Below are 22,500 nucleotides of genomic sequence, written 5' to 3'. Positions count from 1 at the left end.
ATCAAATATTTTTACTATCAATAACAGTTTTTGGTTATAAGATGATTTTAAAACATGAGTAGCATACGCTACTGACTACAGCCGTTGTGGTTAAAAATTAAATAATGGTTTGTTTGTTTATAAATTTCGATTTAAACGTTTTTGGTTATTTTTCTTCCCAGAACTAACAATTTTAAGGAGACATACGTTCTCATACACCTTTACACACAAACATTTACAGATATACAGATAGATAGATAGATAGATAGATAGATAGATAGATAGATAGATAGATAGATAGATAGATAGATAGATAGATAGATAGATTACAGTTAAAATGCACGTTATCTAATTTTAATTTTGTAACTGGTCCTGGGGTAGTGTCAAATTTCTGTGTTTATTTAAATATGTAAATGAAAGTGTGGTGCAACTTCTGAGGTTACAAACAATAATATATAAATTGGTGACACAATCATACATGCTTTGATTACTTAAAAACTATTCTTTAGACTAGACCTTGTCATTGCTTTTTTCAAGAAGTTTTCAACTGATTAATTTGATCTTATTGAAAACGGGGCTTAATTAAGAACATGTCATTAGAGTTTCTTAAAACAAGCTAAACCGTTTTGGTAAATTTGGCATTACGAGTGAAAAGCTTTTAACCTACATAAGAGGTTTGGCGCTTTAAATAAATGCCCACTTTCGACTAACATCCGTAGTTCGCTGGTCGTTTTAATTATTCATTCATTTATTTTATATATTACTATCTTATTTTCCCTCAGTTTTTCTTGTTCGTATTTTCGCCTACAACTATATGCATATAGTTGCCATATTGAATTTGATTCTATTTTCTGCGTATTTTGGTGCGTAAAATCTCAGTAGGTGGTTTGACCTTGAGCGTGGGTGTTAGAAACCCCAAGACACAGTTTGCCATATTTAGGATAATATTTCTTATGTGCTCTATGTCTGACTGTTTGGCTTAACGAGTTGGCTTCGTGTGTCCAAGCTACAGGACTGAAACGCAGACTAATACAGACCCTCTGAACACGCACTGCTGTGCTTTGTGGCCTGTTGCACCTGTGTGAGTGTGTGTTGCAGCGTGAACACAGAAGATTAACGCTGGTTTTGCCGTCTGCTTCTAATCAGGCCTGCACGCGGAGTCTATGTTTTAAATCGGTGACTTAAACGGAACCCTACAGGCTCGAGGTGCAGCCCTCGCCCTTCTAATACAAGAGATTCAAACTCCAGTTGTTAAAAAAATTGCTGATGTGAATCTCTTTTTCCAAGAACTTGGAGTGCGATTTTCTTGAGAGACACCGTTTAGGAAACGTACTATTAGTCTACCCACTTATTACTACACGGTTGAATGCAGAATTCTGAACACCCTTAGGACAAAATAAAGAACATTCAGAAATGGATGTTTGGTATGCTGGGTTTTACAGATGTTCATTCGTTATTGAAAGTAGCTTATTAAAATATGGCTGCATGATGTATACTAGTAATATTTAAGGCTATGCTATTCATATCTGCATGCAATTAAGCTTCCTTTCTTGAAACAATTTTTTATAATGATTTCAAGGTTTATACATTCTACAGTAACTTTTAACCATTACAACCATTTTTCTGTTATAAATGTTCTTTTTTTTCAGGCAGGCTTTCTGTTTTCTTTTTTCCTTTATATTTTCTTTTTCAGTTATATAAACGTTTCCACGTAAATTCGATTACATTTATAGCATTAAAGTATAGTCATGTTAACAAAAACACGCGATCACAAAGCTGTTTGCGTGGAAAAAGCACAGCGGCTTGTTTGGATTGTTTAGTCTTTGGGGAACTGAAGCGGTTTGGTTATCCTTATAGCGCCTTGTGCTGCGTGAGGCGGCAACACATACATAGTGTGTGAAAAATCAGTATGGGAATATGGCTTATGGGTAAACAGGATAGAAGAATGCAGAAAATGCGATGGTTGAAATCACATTGTAAATAATAAATACAAATGTAAGTAGTTACATGCAGTTTTGCTCCCTTTGGTACCAACAGGTCGGATGCCCAGAAAAATATAAAACATTTGTCCTTGTGATGTTTCTCTAATGTCTAATTCTCTACGGGTTCTCTTACATTTTGTAACTATAGACACCCTTTAAACTGAAATAAAAAATAAATAAAAGAAATGCTGTTTATTTCAGTTTACGGTTATATTTTATCTATTGATTACAGACATGAAGTTTTAATCGCTCACCTGGGTTTTCGACTGACAGAACACATTAAGTTCAAGTTGAACATATTTAGGCCTGCGTGTTGTTGAGTTTATTTTGGTTTAGGATAAAAAACATTCAATTCTGTTTCTTTACATAAATTGCAGCTTTAAATCCAAAATGTTTTCCATACACAGTTTTGCACCGCGGTACCTGAGTAGTACCTGTAAATGATTTGAACACTGCATTGTACCTGTAATTTTTTTTTTTTTTTAATTTTAGATTTTTTTTTTTTACAGTATTAGGATCGAGCATCTGGAAAGGCAAACCACAGGTCTTAATGCTACGTCCAAAAACAGAACCGGCGTTTGACAGGCTACTATTTAGTGCGGTAGTGTGCGGTTTTGGACGTAGCTCAAGCGGACACGCATTTCCTTCAGAATACAAGGGCGTGATTGTGCTCACAGACAGGCAGGGGAGCACGCAGGGGAAATCTGTGAAGCTCAATGACCCTCCGGTAACCCGAGAACACTGGCACGAGCCACGGTTTGACGCCTTCAGTCCTAAAGGTAACGCTTGAAAAGGCAACCACAAAAATTGGAAAATTCGAAAAAATAGTGTACAGTATATAGTTACACGTTTTATTTCATTGGGGAAACCCTTATAGATTCTATGGCTAACCGTACAACAGAGCGTTGTCTTTCAGACAGAACACCAATCCCTCGCTGTCCAAATAACCCTTGAGGTCCCTTTTGGTGTGGACTGTGACCTTAATTTTAAAGAGCAATCGAATTTGGGCGAATTGTTTACAATTTATCACTATCCTATTCGAGTGTTTTTTTCCCCAAGTAAGAATTATTGGTGTTGTCCAGAGTGGAGCCTTCATAACAACAAATTCATAAAGACATGCATAAACGAAAGGTCAGATGTGAAGCTCACAAGACAAAGTCACTTGACATGAGGGTGCACTGGAACTATTTCTCCTGGTAAGGGGGCGGGGGCCTGGTTTAAGTAAATACATCCATGGTTTTAGGAAATATATATTATATATTTCAATAAAAATAATATCCATGGGACTGGTCTTAAAACAAACAAACAAACAAACAAACACACAAACAAACAAAACAAAAAAAAACAGCCCCAGGAACCGACTTTAAATGTAGGCTTGATTTTAAAATGCAGAAATATTTTCAGACTTGTTCCCAAATTCATGTGCCACTAGGTATCTGATTACAAGTGAAATGAATCTGACGTGGAATGATAAACAGATGCTCCAGAGGCATTTTAAATCAAAAAAGTACCCGAGTAGGGCACTTTACAATATATACAATACTATAAAATAAATACAATAAATAAATTGTGCCATGCCATTCTGCTATTCCAAACATCTACATAGCTGTCTAATTAAAAAAAAACCCCATTGAACTACAAAGCTTGAAAATTTAGAGATTTAATTAGTAAACTATTCGGAGCTGGTGTTTCGTATCAGTCTTTCGAATTGGTCTTAAAAAAATGAAAAAATGTTCTTATATGGGATGTTTATTATATAAATTGGTTTAATTAAAATAAACCTTATTTATTTTAATGGGGAAAAAAAAGCCAATTTTTACTCTCAGAACTCTCAGAATGCCACAAATATTTTACACATTACTGTGTCCCAGGTCTGTATTGTGATGTAATAATTTAACAACTTACATCTACCTGGAGGATCATACAGCAGGTTCATGAAATGGATTTGGGTACAAATAATGGACTTAATGCAAATAAATGATGATGCGACACATCCATTCCATTGGCTCAAACGATTCCCCTGACCAATCACATGACGCGCAGAAACGCGTGTTCGTTTCCCTTTTCCTGCGTTAGTCCTTACATTTAATTAGCTCTTATGAACTGATTGACTCAAAATCTCAGAATCGCATTTTATCCCGTTATTTCATCTTAATTCTTATAATAATACCTGTAAAGAGGCATTGCCAAGAAAAATATTGCTTTGAAGTACAGTTAGCTTCCACTTGCTAATCTGCTAAAAGTTAAGACATAGCTTGGATTTATAATGTAAATGAAACAGACAATTTGCACAGTGATTTAAACATTTTAACTATTAGAATTTTTAAAATAGCTACATTTTTATTGTATAACGTTTTTTAAACAGACATTGTCGTGAAGCAGCTTTACAGAATAATCCAAATATATAAAATCAGGGTCTAATTTTTTAAATAATAAATTTATCTCTAATGAGCAAACCAGAGGTGACATTAGCAAGGAAAAAGTCACTGAAACGAAATGAGGAAGAACCTTTGAGATGAACCAGACTCAAAAGAGAACTCATCAAAGTCTGGGTGACATTTTCCAAAATTTTAGATTTCACTTAAAAAGACAAATAAAGCATGCAACGTCATACTGTATGTTGGATTACATCTAATAGAAGCTAAATCTAATCTAATATCTAATATACAATTTGGATAACCTTTTTCTTTAGAACTGATCAGACTGCAAGAAGCTCTATGTGCACAAGAGAATGCAGGGACACTCACTTTCATTAGCTTCTTAATCCTGGTCAGTGTTGCAGTGAATTTGGAGCCTAACCTGGGAATACTTGGTGCGAGATGGAAATGCACTGGCTGATGGGATTCCAGTCTCACAGGAGATCATGCACACACACATTCACACCTACTGGCATGTTTTGTGTGAGGTGGGAGGAAACTAGAGAACCCAGCAGACACAAGGAGAACATGGGAGAAACTCTACATTGACAGTAAACTGAAATATTGAGCCCAGGACCCTATAGCCATGACTCACTCTGCCATTTAGGAAGCATTAGGTTATATTTCTATACATTATATTGCCAAAAGTATGTGGACACCCGATCATATTCCATGTATGTTTGTTTGTTGAATATTGCATTCCTCCTTTTGCTGTTAAAATAACCTCCACTCTTCTAGGAAGGCTTCCCACAAGAGCAATAGGAAGGTCAGGTTGCAGTCACGTTCCAATTCTTTCAAAAGGTGTTCATTTGGTTTAAGGTCAGGGCTCTGAAGGACACTTGTGTTTGTACCATTTTGTGTACAGGGACACTGTCATGCAGGAACATGTTAGAACCTCTTAGTTCCATTGAACAGAAATATTTAAACTATAGCACACAACATTCTAGACTATTGTGTGGTTCCTAATTTGTGACAACAGCTTGGGGAAAGACCATATATTAATGCGCTGGCCATGTGTCCACAACTTTATTAATGTGGTATTTTTGTTTAAAATATTTAAATTAAAAATGAGTCTTATAATCAGCAATGACCTGCATTATTACAGCAAATGACCACAACGGTATCAAATCTGTTCAATATTAACATTACCCAAAAAAACTAAACACTGTTGATTAGATAAAGCAACCAATAATAAGAGATACAATTCTGGATATCATCTGAAACCCCTTTTAATAAGCATAACCAAGATAAAATAATAAACATGTAATTTAAATAAAAAAAAAATCAAACTATTAAATATCAAAGAGGGTATGATTAAACATGTTTAAAATCACCCAAATAATTATCAAGGATGGTTGTCAGCATATATTAAGCCTCTATATAGATTTATGTCTGAAAACCAATGTTTATTTAGAAAATCATCCCAATGTAAAATGCTAAAAAACTATAATTTCATTACATATGTGCACACACCCTCATCACAATTTTGAGAGTAATAAGAAACTATATAAAACTGGATTTAAAAGAAAACAAAGAGAAAAGATAAATGCTAAACAATCCCCCACCCCCCCACCCTTACACTCATGATTGTGATTAGACAAATAATAGTATAAAAGAAAAGTGGAATGTCTTTCTGTATCTAGAGGACTACAAGCAGGACTGAGTGCCTGGAAAGAAAAAAGAAAAGAGACTAAAGCATGTTCCTTCATGGGCACACACAGGTCCATGGTATGTAGATGTGCTAGCGTGTGGGCTCATGCATTTGGGTTGCTCTTCATGAGCTCAATATCAGCATCCACCATCTCCTTAACAAGCTCCTGTTGAAAAAACATTACACACGCACACAGTTAGAATCATGGTCAGTTTCTTAGACGTGGAAAACTGAAGTGAAGGGGTTCGAGTTCTCACCTCAAAGGTCACTTTCGGTTTCCAGCCAAGTTTTTGCAGCGCTTTAGTGCTGTCTCCTTGCAGATAGTCCTTAAAACAGAGCAAAAGAGTTGAGCTTTTCTCCTCCCATATTTTACAACACTATACTTTCTCCTTCACTCTATACTGCAGCACCACACAGACTCACACACACACACACACACAGAGGTGTCAGGCTTGGTATCTCTAGGGGCAAGTGAGGGCAAAGGCAAGCCATCTATCCAACATGGCCCCCCTTCCCAAACTCTTGCCCAGTGACGGAGCATGATGGATTAAGGGACTTGAATGGCCAATCTCATGCTCTCTGTTTCCTTTTTCCCCCCCATTTTTTGCTCTTTTCCTTCAGAGACAGAGTGAGAAATGGGTTTTTAGTGGAGGTTCTCAGGGTGCCAGCTTAAAGAGCTTGAGAAGCCTTTATGGCTGATCTGATTACACTGAAGCGCTAAGGAACCAGAACACAAACACACTCACACACATTAATAGCACTTTTGTGAAGTCCAGTTTAACACTCCCTCATTTTTGAACCATAACAAGTGTGAATATAACGCATGAATTTGTAAATTATATTATTGCTTTAATTTACTGTATATATTTTTTTTTATTATTATTTTTGTATTCAGTTTCTGCATTTAATTTTAATTTCTTTTTTGTAGTTTTGAAATTTCAGTTCTGAACAGCCTTAAAAGTTGTCTTTAAGTGCATTTTACACCGTATGACAATTTAGGCTTAAAATGCTGAATATTTGCACACTAAACATTAGTTAGAAAAACGTTATAATGCAGAAACTTACATTTTAGAGGTTCAATCGTTTTCTTAAAAACCTTCAGTTTACTTTGGATGCAAGTTTTTTTTTAATTCAGTTATACCATTACATTTTTCAGGTATAAAAATGTTTATTGTAGTTTTAGCTTTTACCTTAACTGTCAGTTTTTTATACTAATTCTAGCATTTGAAAAGTAAACAAAATTTTAATTACACACAGATAAATCTTTAAAACTGATGTCAGAAACAGCATTCATCAAAACCCTGCAAGAGCATTAAACTTTCAGACCCAAGGCATGTATTAAAGAAGTATATTAATCATAATTAGTATTTGCTGACAGCTAAATGAATCTCAGCTGGTTTGGGCACTCTCTGAGCTCAACAAATATCACCTAAAACCCAAGAGATATATATTCAGTGAAAAAGATTCAGGGGAAAATAAAAAAGAGAGGTGCATGTTAATTCATATTGCTGTCAGAGGATGAAACAAAACAATAGTGCATGTGTTTATGTGCGTTTGGGTGTCTGTGTAAGACAGATATAAATGAAATGATTATTGTTATGATTATATTGGAATTTTAGGTCTGTAGCTTTAAATGCTGTGACATGAAGCTACAGCATGACTGACTAGAAAAGATACAAATAAAAGTGCTTGGGAACTAAAGAAGAGTCAATAGAACCAGACAACTCATCACGGAACACGGGCATGAGCATACTTTAATTGAGAAAGGTGTTTGAGCCGTGTGAGTGTGTGTGTGTGCGCATACAAAACAATGTCAGTCATAAATCACAGTCATACACACCCAGAGCTGTACTGCTAGCTTCTAATCTGCTATCGGTATCGAAATGATCTGAGAAAGTATTATTGTTGCCAATGTATTAATGAAATACAAACACCATAAATCTGTGTTGCCGTGAGTATAGATATTTACAGTGACACAACGAAAAGGTGGTGCGTGTTGAGACATGAGAGTTAAGAAACCTGGGATAACATTTTCACACACATTCTGATCACTGTCAGTTAAAACTGATTTTTCTGTGAGCGAGATGACGAATTCAAATCTTATTGTCCTATTGTCACTCTGTGTTTTGACTGACTTCACACACTTGGTATATTTATAGCCTAATGTGATTCATCAGTTTTCCCCCAACATAATTTCCACACACCAACATAAGGGTTATTCAGTTTATCTTTTCATAACCATTCAAAGACTTACCAAACACTTTAGAGTTTACAGTTTCAAATGACCCTATAAAATAAACTCAATCATTCAAACTGTTCACTTATATAACTGAAAATAAAAATCACAAAACATAAATTCTCATTAGAACTACTTTGTAAATACTATACATCCCCCAATCCGAATCGATTATCCAAAAATTATGATTTTTTATTTCTAATTGGATTATAGTTTATCCAAAAAAAAATATTTAAAAAAGTATTTCTTTGCAGCATTTTAATCAACTACAGAAGTCCTAATTAGGCTAAATCAAATAGAATTGCACTATTTTAATTTTCTGACATTTATTAGATAATCTGTCACAGCACAACATTATCCAACTAACATTTTCTGTACTTTTTACTGGTTCAACACTTTCTTTTTCACAGCAGTATGTATGGCCCGAATTTCAATTCTGACCAGAGAAATTTAAGATAAAGGCAAAATAAATATCCACCAGCTCTCTTGCTAACTGAAAAATCTGTGTGCAGGGTAAAGATTGACTGTCTATTTTCAAAGCTAGGTATCATCGAATCGAAACACTTAGGAACTGAATTCAATGGTAACTAAAAGCATTGCAGTGACTTGACACACAACACATAAGAGACACTAAGAATACAAAGCACTGTGCTGCATAATATTTAAATGTATAAAACGTTTATAATAAAATCAATGTATAATAAATTTAGTATAATAAGATGTGTATTGAAGTGAGAAAATGTTTATCTTGGGACCTAATCATTTTACCACCAAGTCCATTCATTTTCAGTCTACTGGGTTGCCAAAAAACTACCAACTTCCTGGCAAAAATAGCAATAAAACAGGTTTATAATTAGGCAGGAAAGATAAATTTATGGCCATCATAAATGTGTAATAGCCAGAAAACTGTATAAGCTAGGACAACTCAATAAATGGCATAAATGTAAATATTCCTACAAATGAATCTGCAAATCAAAAATATTACTCATGTCATGAGGCAAAGAAATTAGATTAACGTAAAGTGTTTTTTTTTTGTTTTTTTGCATAAGAGTGCGTTTTTAGTCTAAAGTTTCTAGCTTCATAATATAGTTCTTCTAACTGATAATGAAATTCATTGATAGTTTTTTGCTCATTGAATTTTGTTAAAATTAGTCGCTTACTTGCTGCAGCCCTAACTGGCATCACTAAGGAATATTTTGAATAAACGCAAACAACCTGTCATTCTTGATGGATGGGAAAAGACAAAAAGCTTCAATATAATGCTGTGAATGTAAAACAGACAGATAGTCATGAATCAGGTAATGCATACACTAAATAACTAAGAATTGAACGGTAATATTAAGCACAATTAGGGCCATAACAGAACTGCTTCACCGCTGAAACTGTTAGAAACAGGAAACAGGAATTAGGCGCTTAAACATGCTGATTCCCTACACAGTGAGAAGGATCGTGAAGGAGGAGGGGAAAAGAGCCCACAGACCATAGTTTTAGAGTTGCACACTTTCCTTGACTCTTGTGGCTGTTAAACTTAACTGTTGTGAGAAAAAAACCCTTTCTGGGAACACAAAAAGCACTTTGCCAAGCATCATTAGGACTACAACTAGCTTTGTGTTTATGGTCAAATGAGACCAACATCATACATTTTTCGTCATACTCCCAATGATTCACTAGAAAACCATAGCCCTGTGTGTCGTTTGTGTGTGTCGTTTGTGTGTGTGTGTGTGTGTGTGTGTGTGTGTGTGTGTGTGTGTGTGTGTGTGTGTGTGTGTATATATTATATATATATATATACACACACACACACACCGTACAATTTCATATTTTTACCCACAAACACTGGTCTGCAGGCTATTTTATGTTTCATAAGTTTTATATAGAAAAGAGAGTCTCTATAAGCAAGAACAAAAACAGGAAGTCATGAATACAATTTGTTAAGACACAGGTCTTTACACCAAAAACATGCAAAAATGTCCGGGGTGTGTGAGCAAGGGCCAGGAAGTTTGCCGCCCACCTCACTAGGGCTTGAAAAATTTAGGCAATCCAGTGTTTTGTGGGTTTGACCTCAGCATGCACACATACAGGAGAGGGCCTGCCATGTGGGCGTGTGGGAAAGACTCAGCAACCTTATCCCAAACTCTCTGATGTCATACATACAAGACTAAACCTCTCCAAAATGTTAATGTACCACAATTAGTATACAGCATTTCTTATAGCTTACTTTATCTAGCCTCAAGTCATCATTAAAGGATAATCAGGCTGATTCTGAGGCTTAGTCTCCCCTGAAAAAGAACACAAAAAGTTTCCTGAGATTCAACTGGTCTTAAAATTTGACTAAACTAACCAAACTATCCAGTGATATGGGGTGTGTTAAATGCAGTCTTGCATCCTCCAACAGATTCACAGTCCAGTCGTGACTGCCTCAATTTCATTTAATACTTGCTAAATATTAAGCAGGTTCAGCATTTACTGTTAAATACAATGGAGACCTGAGTGTCCTGACATCATGTATGAAAGATTAAAAAGAAATGAAATCTCATCCGGCATGTTGGTTTTGATCTGAATTCCCTTTTGCATCTGAGAAATACTGTGAGATCTCAGGACAATCCAGACAAAAGGAAATTGGACAAAATGTACTGCTTAGAATTGTATACATCTTGTACCAGTCTTTTGAAAAATACATTTAGAACATTTGGCATGTAATGTAAGAAAATGGATAACAATGAATGCATGAATGAAATTCTCCAAAAAAAAAAAAAAAAAAAAAAAGTTGTTAGATCTTATAGTGAGTATAGAGAATGCTACAGTTAATGTTTACTCTGTCTGCAGCTGGATAACATTATAGACTACTCAAAATTTAAATACACTCAAATCTCAAACCTTAACATAACTAAAGCACCTTTTAAAGGAATTTGATAGCAGGAAAGCAACAGTTATCATCACTATTCCTCAGTTTTATTTAGAAGAGGATTCCTGAGTCAGATCTCATATAAAGCCAACTCCCCCCTTTTAAAGCCGGCACCAGGAAAGAACGTTTCTTTCACACAGATGCTAATATGAGCCTGCACAGGATGCAGTCAGTCAGAAGGGGATGTTGGTGAGATTAAATTCTCATATATTTTCACCAACCGCTCGTGGTTGTGATGAAAAATTGGGGACTCTGGCGAGAGAGAGTGAGGAATGTGAGGTGTCAGGAGTTCAGCGACTGACAGAGTGTGAGCGAGAGAGCCAGAGTTAATTAGTCAATCAAGATAACGAGCCCAGAGACAAGCCATTTACAAAGGGCAACCTGCAATTAACCTCCACTCTCATAGCTCTCCCACACAACTGCTCAGATCTTGTCCACACTAATAAAGATATATTTTAAAAGCACAAAAACTTTGTGGGTTTTTCCTTTTGTTTCTTTTCGAATTGAAAATGATTCCTTTTTAAAACTGTTCTCCAACTGAAACTGTAGATGGAGGGAACAGGGGATTTTTGGAAAAAACGCTGATGTCTGTTTTCCTGTGATAGGTCACTGTCACATGATCCTGACTCTAAAGCATCTAAAATAGAGGAGAACTTAACATGAACATGGCTGTCTGGTGCCATGTATTTTGGTCACTGTTTCACAACTGATAGTCATAGTAATATACAGAATAAATACTTTGCAATCACTGTCAGTGCTTTGGCTACCTTATATTTAGTTGCTACCCTTAAATGCCTCTTTTGGATGGCATGCAGCACATCAAACCACATGGTGTCAATGACAAACCATTTGGCTCAGGTAGCGTGTGCATGCTTAGTATAGACCATTTCCTATCCTTACATTTCAGTGTGGACGGAAAGTTTTGCGACTCGTATAGAGAAACATATAGAGTGGAATAAAAACTTTTCAAATGTACCCATATTAGCATGAACAAGACTGTATTTCGTGCCTAGAAAATTACACTTGTGATCTTGCCTTCATATACATTTTCTACCCTGTCTTTTCAGCAGTGCATTAAAAACATCCAAACAAAAGCCAAAATCACCTGGTTTCTGGGCCATATTTTCCATGGTCTATTCCTTCTAGTTATAGTTCCTATGAACTCTTTCACTCTTCCACAAAACACACTCTCTCCTTTTCCCTCTCTCCCCTCTGTGGGGCCCAGGGTGGTTCCGCTCAGTCAAAGTCCTTCAGGAAATACCAGAGAGAAGGCCAGGGGAGAACTTACACCCTCTTTCCCTCTCTCCATTTATTTCCCTGCCTCAGCCTCCCTTGCTGCATAGCTCTTTCTTAGTCCCCTTCACTATTCATCTGTCATCATTTCTCTCTCTCACTCTTGCTCTCTCTTGCACTCAGACTCGTCTCTATCCCTCCAGGTTCAGAACTGCGTGTTACTCGGGGCACGTTCCATATGAACAGCCTCGTCTCTGAGTCAGAGTGACATGGACAGACGGGTAAAAGAATGGCCTAAAGCGAAAGGGAAAATGAGATGTAGAGAAACACAGTAGCAACTGTGTGAACACAGGATCTGCCTGTGAACGGCAGACTTACAGCCCTGAAGTGTGCTCAATAAAAGTCAAGCTGATGTATATGGTCACCTAGAGGAAACACTGGGCATCGAAGAGCAAGTTTACTACAGATTTGAGCTCAGCTTGGCACGCGGCCAAACACTTTACGACATCATTCGCACTCGGATTTAACGGCTCTGACCTATTACACTGCATATCATCATAAATCTGTCACGTGCAGCTAGTTGCAGAGTCTCCCAGAGTAACAAAACTATACACACACACACACACACACACACACACACACACACACAAGCTGATACACAGAGTCACATACTACAAACTGCACACAGCCTTGTAGTCTACTGACGCTCAGCTTCAGTTTCCACAGACACACAGCCAACCAGCCAGATATGAGAAGCATAAATAACCATAAAGTCTGAGACTGGAGCTACATCAATATCCATACAGTCTACAGTAACTACAAAAACCAGACAATATCAGGCTACACCACAGTTTTCAAAACGCTGTCCATTACACTCCAACACAGAGCTTATATCATCATTAGTAGGGATGTCAAAAACAATACCTCCTATTATATCAAATAGTTCATATTTAATTGAAAAAAATGAGGTGCAGGATTGAGTGTTTCATTGGCTGGTAGAATAAAAAGGTTAAGAACTACACAAAGTCTTATTTTTTGAATGAGGCCATTATACTCTGTGATCCTTGCTCTTTAAATCACCAAACCACTTGTTTGTTCCCCTCCTCCCAATTCATAGTAACAAAATATCTTAAATAAAATCTGAATTGAAATTTGGTGAAACTGCAGTAATTCATGTCAATCTGTGCCTTTCGAGATTCCGTCTGGAAACGTGTTTACTAGAATAATATCACTGATCTAATCCCTCTTTAATGTCAAAAGGCTATAACCCTAATCCCTAATAATCCACATAATTCCACAATTTAAGAGAAACAGCAGCTCAGAAAAAAACTTGCCCCTGTGTGCACTCTGACAAGACATGGTCAAACATGCATACCAATATTTTATTTGTGTGTTTTTCATGTTTTTTTTCCTCTTCTTCTTCTTGTTTTTTCTTTTGTTTGTTTTTTTTGTACAGATTTAAGGTAATATTAAGGGGCAATAATACCTCAATAATAATATTTAATAAAAATATTTAATAAAAATATTTATTATTAATAATAATAATAATAATCTTGCTGTCAGATTTCAAGATATTTGTGTCAAAGTAATTTTTTTCAAGTGCATACACTTTACCCCACTAAGAAAATAAAGAGAAAGGAATGGACAAGGCCTTCCTCGAAACTGCCTGGAAAATTAACAATAAAAAAACCTTTTGGCTGCCTGAAATCCACCTTCACCAAAGTGCTCATAAAACAGCTTTAAATCAGCGTCTGAATGAATAAAATGGAAGTATAAATCCAAACGGGCTAAATGGAACCGCTGAATGTTCTCGAGTGCACACCACACAGTTCACAGAAAGGTCTTCAGCTGCGTTCAGCTCCACCCTAAAGGAGCCATTACAGGAAACGTTCACCACCACCATCAGACCCACTGTAAGAAACATTGCCCAGGTTCATTTGTTCGAGAGCTCTGACGCACAAGTCACCCGTGTCCTGTAGCTTTTGCAGTAGGTCCTGCACTGCGGTCACTAGTCAGCTCTTGAAGCATGCCAAAATGCCAGAGACTGATGAGTGAAAGAGCTAGACTGAGCTTACTGGCTTTGCAATATTTATTTAGACATTCGCTTAACTGCTGTAGCTAGGAATGCATTTGTACCTAAAAGACTTAATCTTGGCAGGACTTGAATGGTTTCACAGTAACGTGAACTGACTACATCTCAAGCACTTGTACAACTTTACTAAATGGTACACTGCTATAGATACTAGTGATAGGTGATGTACCATTTTAAACCTACTATTAATATTACGTTCAGTAACACACAATTTGCGATAAGACTTTTTTCTGTTCTACTTTCTGTTCTCATTTATTCTTATGACTCTGCCACTAGGAGGTGTGTCCGTCTGTTTGTCCGAGATTCTCTGGATCTAAAGAATGAGGGGATTAATGTCTGTAGGAATTCTTTGGAATTATCACTGTAACTAACAGACTCGATAAAATAAGTGATTACATTTTGAAATTGGAATCCAAACATGGTCAAAGTCACAACTAGGTCAAATGACTAAAATAGTTTGCTTTCAATAGTGTCTTTCCTGTGTGAAGTATATTTTAAGGGTATTTCATGCATGCAGATAAGTAACGATAGGACTAGACTTCTTAGCAATGGAGCAATCCCTGTTGACACCATTAGCCTTGAGTTCTATCTGTTCGTATTATTATCATGAATATTACCCCATAATGAATACTACTAAGTTACTACCCCCTTCTGGTAGGGCAATATTTATAGTAAACTGTTGCCTGTTGTGTTCTGGCACTAAAATCACACTCATACCAATTAGCCCGGTTTCTGAGTTCAAATCAGTGTGAAATTGATGCTATTGATACTTTTGCTATTTGGTTCAGTTTCACATTAGATAATTAAACACTGCCACGCTCAAATTCATGGGTGTTTAGGGCTGATTATGCATTGAAAAATTCTTAATTCACTTTTTAGAAAGTTAGTTTAAAATCTTGTGCTACACAGAAAGCATTTGTTTACCCAGATATCCAGAACACATCACATATCTACAGCACTGTACTTTGGCTCAGTTTGTACTTCGTCCAGTGCTACGTGCCTTGCGTCTCAGTTCAGCAGCTTGCAGCAACAAAAAATACTGCAACACAAAATGTTTGTGATTCAGGATCAAACCCTGAATTATCACTGCAATAGAAGCATTAGAAGGTGTAAAGACTGTTACGTACATCTAAATATGTAGCATGCACAAAAGGCCTTCTTTTACTGGGAGGGAAAAAAAATCTATATGATAACTGGGTGTGTATTCAGTACTAAGTCTTTACAGAACATACATCTGAATGTAATGTTTTATAAAAGAACAACTTTAGTAGTCCTTCAATTAACACATGCATATAAAGTGATTGACATAATAGGTGAAAAACCCCACCTTCGTCTGCTGTGAGATTAATACGTTAGTTCAGCTACTTAAAGGAAGTATTCTAAATATAATACATTTGTAATGTAATGATAAGTAAGAACAGTAAGAACTTATCAGTAATGATAAGTAAGAAAAGTAAGGAAGTTTTGGGTGTGCTGTGGTTAACTTTATTTTGTAATACTTTTTTGCTTAACAATTTAAAAACCATGTAGTATGAGCCTGTGGTACATGCTGAACAGGTCTTCTCAGATGTGAAGTGGTTGCTCACACCTACAGAAAGTCCAGATCCAGAAGCCCAACCTGCATAAAGCCTACAAAAGCGGATATATCTGCTTTTCACTGCTGCCTTACTGATTGACTCATGAGAGTGACTCATGTATGAACTTGTTATATGCAAATTGAATTAAATGTATTATATTTAGAATACTTCCTTTAAGTAGCTGAACTAATTCAGAAGACTATATCAACATAAGCACATAATTATCAAGAAGCCTGCTTGTTGTCTATGGTGTGATAAATACTTTAGAGTCTGCAAACAGAACACCTAAAGGAAATATTTGCTAAACCATATCAGCAGTTACATACCTGCCACTGACTCATCTGATATTGCATGTTGACCTACATGTCAGATTTTATAAGATGGAAATGTTTGGTTCCAGATGCTGCCTGTCTACGAGCCGTTCAGGTTCAGCATCAGCATCATTCTGTCCTTGATTAGAAAGATTGACCTGTAGACTTTACAACAACTTCCCATAAATCAACAGATTTCTCTGACAAGAGAAACTAGAAAACTGAACCGTATGGATCTGAATTGACGGCTATACATCCCAGTAACAGCAGCATCATAACCAGAATGATTACACAACTGTGAATGTTTTTTTTTTTTTTTTTTTTTTTTACAGAAAAAAGGTCCTTGAAAAAACGCATCCAAAATGCAGAGGTTTTTGATTTAAAGTATTTGTTTTAAAGTGATATGCTATTTAATATTTATAACTCATATCATGTTTGATATTTATAGTGTTTTCTTGACAATGTCTACCGAATATATGTGATCCCTGATAATCTCCTCTCGTTTAAAAGCTTTCCTATTGTAAATATAATGGACTACATGATCCATTGCGGTGAAGTAGCTAAATATTTAAAGTAGTTACCATAGAAATGGGCTTAAAATTGACTTTATGCCATGCTCTTGGCTCAGTGTAAAGTTTTGCTCCTGGTCTTGGTGAATATTGAGTTTATAACCAGTATTAACTTTATGGCCAGTGAGACATGAGCAACATTGTACATGACTGAGCTCTAACATTTACTTCAGCTGCTCTTTTTATTGTTTGTCCCACATCTTCTGGCTAGTTGGTTGAACTCACTTCTGCAGTATCACTTGTATCTCTATTGGGCCTTTAAAAGGCTGGATACTTTAGGAGATTTCAATATGCATCACTTCTAAGTAATTTTGGATGGAAAAGAAAACATGAAAGTAAATTAAAGTAAATGTAGGTACTCTGCAGAATGAGAGGTAATATGGTACGATTAGACTGATAGGATAAATTGGTTAATGAAAGGGTGTGACTGAATGTTAATTAGATAGGTGTGTATGTTGACAGTCAGGAGAGGTTTTTGGGTGTGGTGATGAGGAAAGCTACATCATGTGTAATAAGACTGTAACCACACTATATGTTTGTGATCATTTAGATAGGAAAAACAGAAAACCCGATCTTAGTATTTAAGACTAGAAAATAAGCAAGTGTGTCTTTCAGTGTCCAAATCTACAGCCTGAAACATGTGCCATGATTATAAACCCTGTATGTTAATGCAGGAGGAGGAACTTTCTAAATTGACAAGCAACATGGCTTGTGTGTGTGTGTTTTCCATCTGTCAGTAGTCATTTAGTCGGTCTGTTTTGTTTTCTGAGTTAGTGCCTTTTTGATTCCTGGTTGAGTGACTACACTTACATACCACACACACACACACACACACACACACACACACACACACACACACACACACACACACACACACACACACACACACACACACACACACACACACACACACACACACACACACACACACACACACACACACACACACACACACACACACACGCTAAGGCAACATAATGTCTTATACACAATAGGCAATAAGTACTCATTTAAAAATCGACCAAAGGAAAGAAAACAATTTAGTCACCAGTATGATGAAAGATGTGATGTGTTACAAGAGCCTGTAGTAAGCAGAGTATAGATCTCTCTCTCGTCCCCCTTTCACCCCTCACTCTCACTTACACACAATAACACCCACTCACAATCTCACACACACACATTTACTCACTCACTCGCACACACATTCACTCACTCAGACATACATTCACTCACTTACTCACACACACACACACACGCATTCACACGCACACACACATTCACTCACTCACACACACATTCATTCAATCTCTCACTCACTCACTCACTCGCTCACTCACCCAAACATTCATTCACTCACTCACCAATTCAAACTGAAGTATCAGGTACTTACCACTTCAGTGGGACGGTAGTACTTGGGGTCCACCTTGACATGGATGACCCCTGTCTCCTGACACCTGCCTACCTCGTTCTCATCCTTGCCCTCCCACCTGTAATATGAAAATTGTTACATACAATATTATAGATAAACAGGTACAGACAAACAGAGAGACAGACAGATAAAGTGATAAATAACCAAACAGCCAGACAGATACACAGACATATTTCCCTCCGCAGGTTTTGAAACTGTAAAGCCAAATATTTTCATTTTGACATAAATTGAAGACATTTGGTCTTGACATCAAAAAATGAATTTGAGGAGTTCAGAATGTCAGCTGTTATTTTTCAACATTTACATCTAGATGTGTTAGAAAATGTCACCTTTTGTTTGAATCCACCCAAGTGATCTACAGCATATCTACCAATATCTTCAAAATGATCAGAACATGCGACTGACAGGCGTTTCTTGTTACCCAGGTGTGTCCTGTTAAATTGATTGTTTAAACAATTATGAGCTCTGAATGTCTGCTCTTGGTTTGAACCCTGTGTTTTGCCTGTGAAGACTTGTTAAAAAGCATAACATATCGTAAAGGCCAGAAAGCTGTCCATGGGAGAGAAGCAAGCTATTTTGAAGCTGTGAAAAGAGCCGGTGAATAAGAACTAGCCAATTCAACAATTTGGAATGTCTTGAAAAAGAAAGAAACCAGTAACTTAGAACAGGTTGGTCAAGAAAATCAACATCAATATCTCTGTACTTCCCAGTGTGTATGGTGTTCTCTGAATCAAATCCACAAGCTTGCTCAATCCCAACATAACACCTTAAATTAATGGCACATTAATGGAGTTCTATTTTTGTTTGACTCGACTCGTACACCGATTTAGACTCACATCCGTGTTTCATGTGAGATGAAGGAACAGAATGACTTTCTTGCACATTTTTGTGCAAGTGTTGTTCCTCCTACAAAACTTTTCCAAAAATGTTTTTTTTAAAGTGGGTATACGCACAGGATACAATAAATAAAACTGAACAAATACTCATTTTCTCCTCAATATAAAGAGACAGGCAGGTAGACAGGTGTAGTTTAACACTAGTGTAAATCTATCTATCTATCTATCTATCTATCTATCTATCTATCTATCTATCTATCTATCTATCTATCTATCTATCTATTAATTTATTATTATTATTATTATTATTGTTGTTATTATTATTATTATTATTGATCAGGCCAGTGCTGGCATTTATGGCTTTGAGAATGTAGGCAGAAACTCTGAAGTCCGACAGCTCATATGAGCCAAGCAGAATACTGCAGATTGTTAGAGTGCAGAGTGGAGAGTACAGAATGCCAAAAAGAGTAACACACAATAAACTGTGTTTCTGTGTGTGTCTGCGTCTGTGTACTTACACAATGGTCTTGCCCACGTGTTTGAAGGCTCTCTCCACAAACTCTCTCACGCTGTGCACCTCTCCTGTAGCTATGACAAGATCCTCTGGCTCCTCCTGCTGCAACATCAGCCACATGGCCTGTGTGAGTGAGAGAGAGAGAGAGAGAGAGAGAGAGAGAGAGAGAGAGAGAGAGAGAGAGAGAGAGTGAGAAAGAGAGAGAGAAAGAGAGAGAGTTATGGTTCAAGACGTTTTTTTCCCCCTCCACTTTATTATGCTGATCACTCCCCACTGCATTTTAAAGACGTTTACAACAGGACACATGAGTACGACAGGACATGAGTTATCACTTTGATTATCAGCATCATCCACATCAGTCATGTTCCTGTTGTGGGATTCAAACCTGAGCCTCATCATCATCTCTCCGGTCTACTGATCAGTAACATGCTAACATAAGTGGAGAAATATTTGCTGACTCGAGGAATGTCTTTTTATTCGATGATTTAACATTTTAAGACTGTTTGTTTTCATCTGTACAGAGTGTCTAAGCAAACAAATAAGCGAAAAAGTACAAATGTAGATGTCTACTGGTGCTCAGTAGTTTGTAGGTGTTTTTCTAAATATTAAATGACTTATTGTAGTTCAACCATTTAAAGTTTCAAATGACATATTTGAAGAACTTTGGAGAATAAACCCAGTCTGATCTTCAGTGCTTTCATGTGGTTTGGATCCTACACCCGCTCCAACACATACATACCCATCCCTGTCCTGACGTCAGCACAAAGCCTCCTGGGATATTAATTATTGTGGGAATGAAGAAACGAGTTCCCAGGTTCAGCCACCCCCACTTTTTAACCCCCCCACCCCACACACAAGCTCTGAAGCTGGTTGAAATATTATAAAGGAGAATAGGGAACAAGATAAATATGGGGAGAAAGATATGCACAGCTCAGCATCAGTAGATCTTGCTCCATCTATAAAAAGCACACACACACACACACACCATTGTGTACTAAATACTCATAGCTGAAGCCAGTTGGCTCCATGTCCAATGTCTCTTCCCCCGCTGGACTCCATGGCAGAATAAAGAGTCCATCAGCACGTTCTATCTGCTGCCGCAGTGGGAAGCTGGCTGCTTAGTCACACACACACACACACACACACACACACACACACACACACACACACACACACACACACACACACACACACACACTCATATTTCACTCCAGCTCCACTCACATGCTCCATCCATCAGGCACAAATGAGGCACCAGACACACGCATGGGGGAAAAGAGAAAGAAAGGAATAGTGTGTGTGTGCGTTAGTGAGAGTGAGAGAGAGAGAGAGAGAGAGAGAGAGAGAGAGAGAGAGAGAGAGAGAGAGAGAGAGGAAGGTAAAGAAGGAAATAGAGAAAGAGATGGAAAGGGAAAGAGACCAGGAGGGAGGGAAGAAGAGGTCACCTGAAAATAGAAAGTTTACTATAAATTTAATGTGAAAGGAGCTGCATACTGTGTGTGTATGAATGAAATGGTCTTTTATATTCCTTGACTTTAACTCACTCAGTTCTCTCCAAGACACAATAAAAGAAGGTGCGAATCATATACGAGTATTATATGTACATATATTACATATATTGCATCTCCTGATCTAATCAGGAATGAACGGACACTGAATGGACAGTAGGTCTGTATGTCACAAACAAGTTTAGCCACACTGATGCAGTGATGATAAAAAAAGAAAGAAAGACTTCTCAAAAAGTAACATGAAGTTGTACTTTAGTGAATCACAGATCTATAATCAGATATACAGTACAGCTCTGCACAACTGAGGTGTTACTACGATCCACCGACAGCTACAAACAAGTTTTCAAAATGTAAATTACAAGAGTTTATGATAGCATCACTACTGTATAATTCAGGGGTCAATTTGAGTGGACAGATTTATTCATTTTTTTGGTGGCTATAAAAGGAGTCGGTGAACCTATTTACAGTTAGACACAGAAGTATTGGCACCCTTGATATAAATGGTTTTAAGAAGGTCAAAAAAATTCTTTAATTGTCTTACGGGGGAAAAAAAATCCACTTCGCTAATTAACTACCAAAAAAGTTAAATCTTTACCAACCATGTAATTGCAATGGAAAAAATTGTAACAGGTAAATATTTACAATATTGACAACACATTTGATAATTAATTTATAAAATTACAAAAAAAAAACCTTATGAATTTATCCAGAGTTAAAAAAAATTTTTCGGTGTGATATGAAGACATTCGTTCACAACGTTTCTATTTCTCAATTCAGTTTTTACCAAGGGTGCCAATAATTTTGGAAGCGACCGTGTACATATTACAGTTCCAGATGTTCACATTTCACTATGCAGTTACAATAAAATGACACAAAATTCATGAAATTTCACTTCTCCATTGTAATAGCTAGCATATCTTTACTTCCCACATAAAGTAGCTTTTTAGGTATTTTAGCAATGAGCTGGACTTTAGCAAACACCTCCACAGCCTTCATTCTATTCATCGGTACATTTATTCAGCACTAACACTGGCAGAGGAGTACTGGAAAGATGGATACTCTCATTTGGTTTTACCCCGCTTCCTCCGGCGTACCTCACTCTCATCTCGCTCCTTTAGCTTGCCTTACTGGTTCTCACTCTCAGTTCTTTTTCTCTCCCTGCTCTGGATCATTACCTCTGTGAGGGACAGCTGAGAGGCCCAGGCCAAAATCCCCCTTCCTGTTCACGACTCACACACTTACACACACAAATACCCACAGA

The 22,500-nt window shown here is 36.9% G+C and overlaps 1 protein-coding gene across 2 annotated transcripts in view; it reads right to left on the bottom strand.

The window, feature by feature from the left end:
* Window positions 1-5,589: 5,589 nt before the first annotated feature.
* The window catches only part of gmds (GDP-mannose 4,6-dehydratase), a 73,461-nt gene continuing 56,550 nt past the window's right edge, over window positions 5,590-22,500 (bottom strand). For both annotated transcript variants that reach the window (XM_027133244.2, XM_027133245.2), the window contains 4 exons: window positions 19,736-19,854; window positions 18,343-18,439; window positions 6,287-6,355; window positions 5,590-6,195 (listed from right to left, as the gene is read on the bottom strand). In XM_027133244.2, the coding sequence (XP_026989045.1) occupies window positions 6,133-6,195; window positions 6,287-6,355; window positions 18,343-18,439; window positions 19,736-19,854 (348 nt within the window). In that variant the 3' untranslated portion in view covers window positions 5,590-6,132. The remainder of the gene's footprint in view (window positions 6,196-6,286; window positions 6,356-18,342; window positions 18,440-19,735; window positions 19,855-22,500) is intronic.

This window comes from Tachysurus fulvidraco, chromosome 16, assembly GCF_022655615.1.
Source record: "Tachysurus fulvidraco isolate hzauxx_2018 chromosome 16, HZAU_PFXX_2.0, whole genome shotgun sequence".
In the NCBI taxonomy this organism is placed as follows: domain Eukaryota; kingdom Metazoa; phylum Chordata; class Actinopteri; order Siluriformes; family Bagridae; genus Tachysurus; species Tachysurus fulvidraco.
This window is presented reverse-complemented; position numbering and strand designations above follow the sequence as displayed.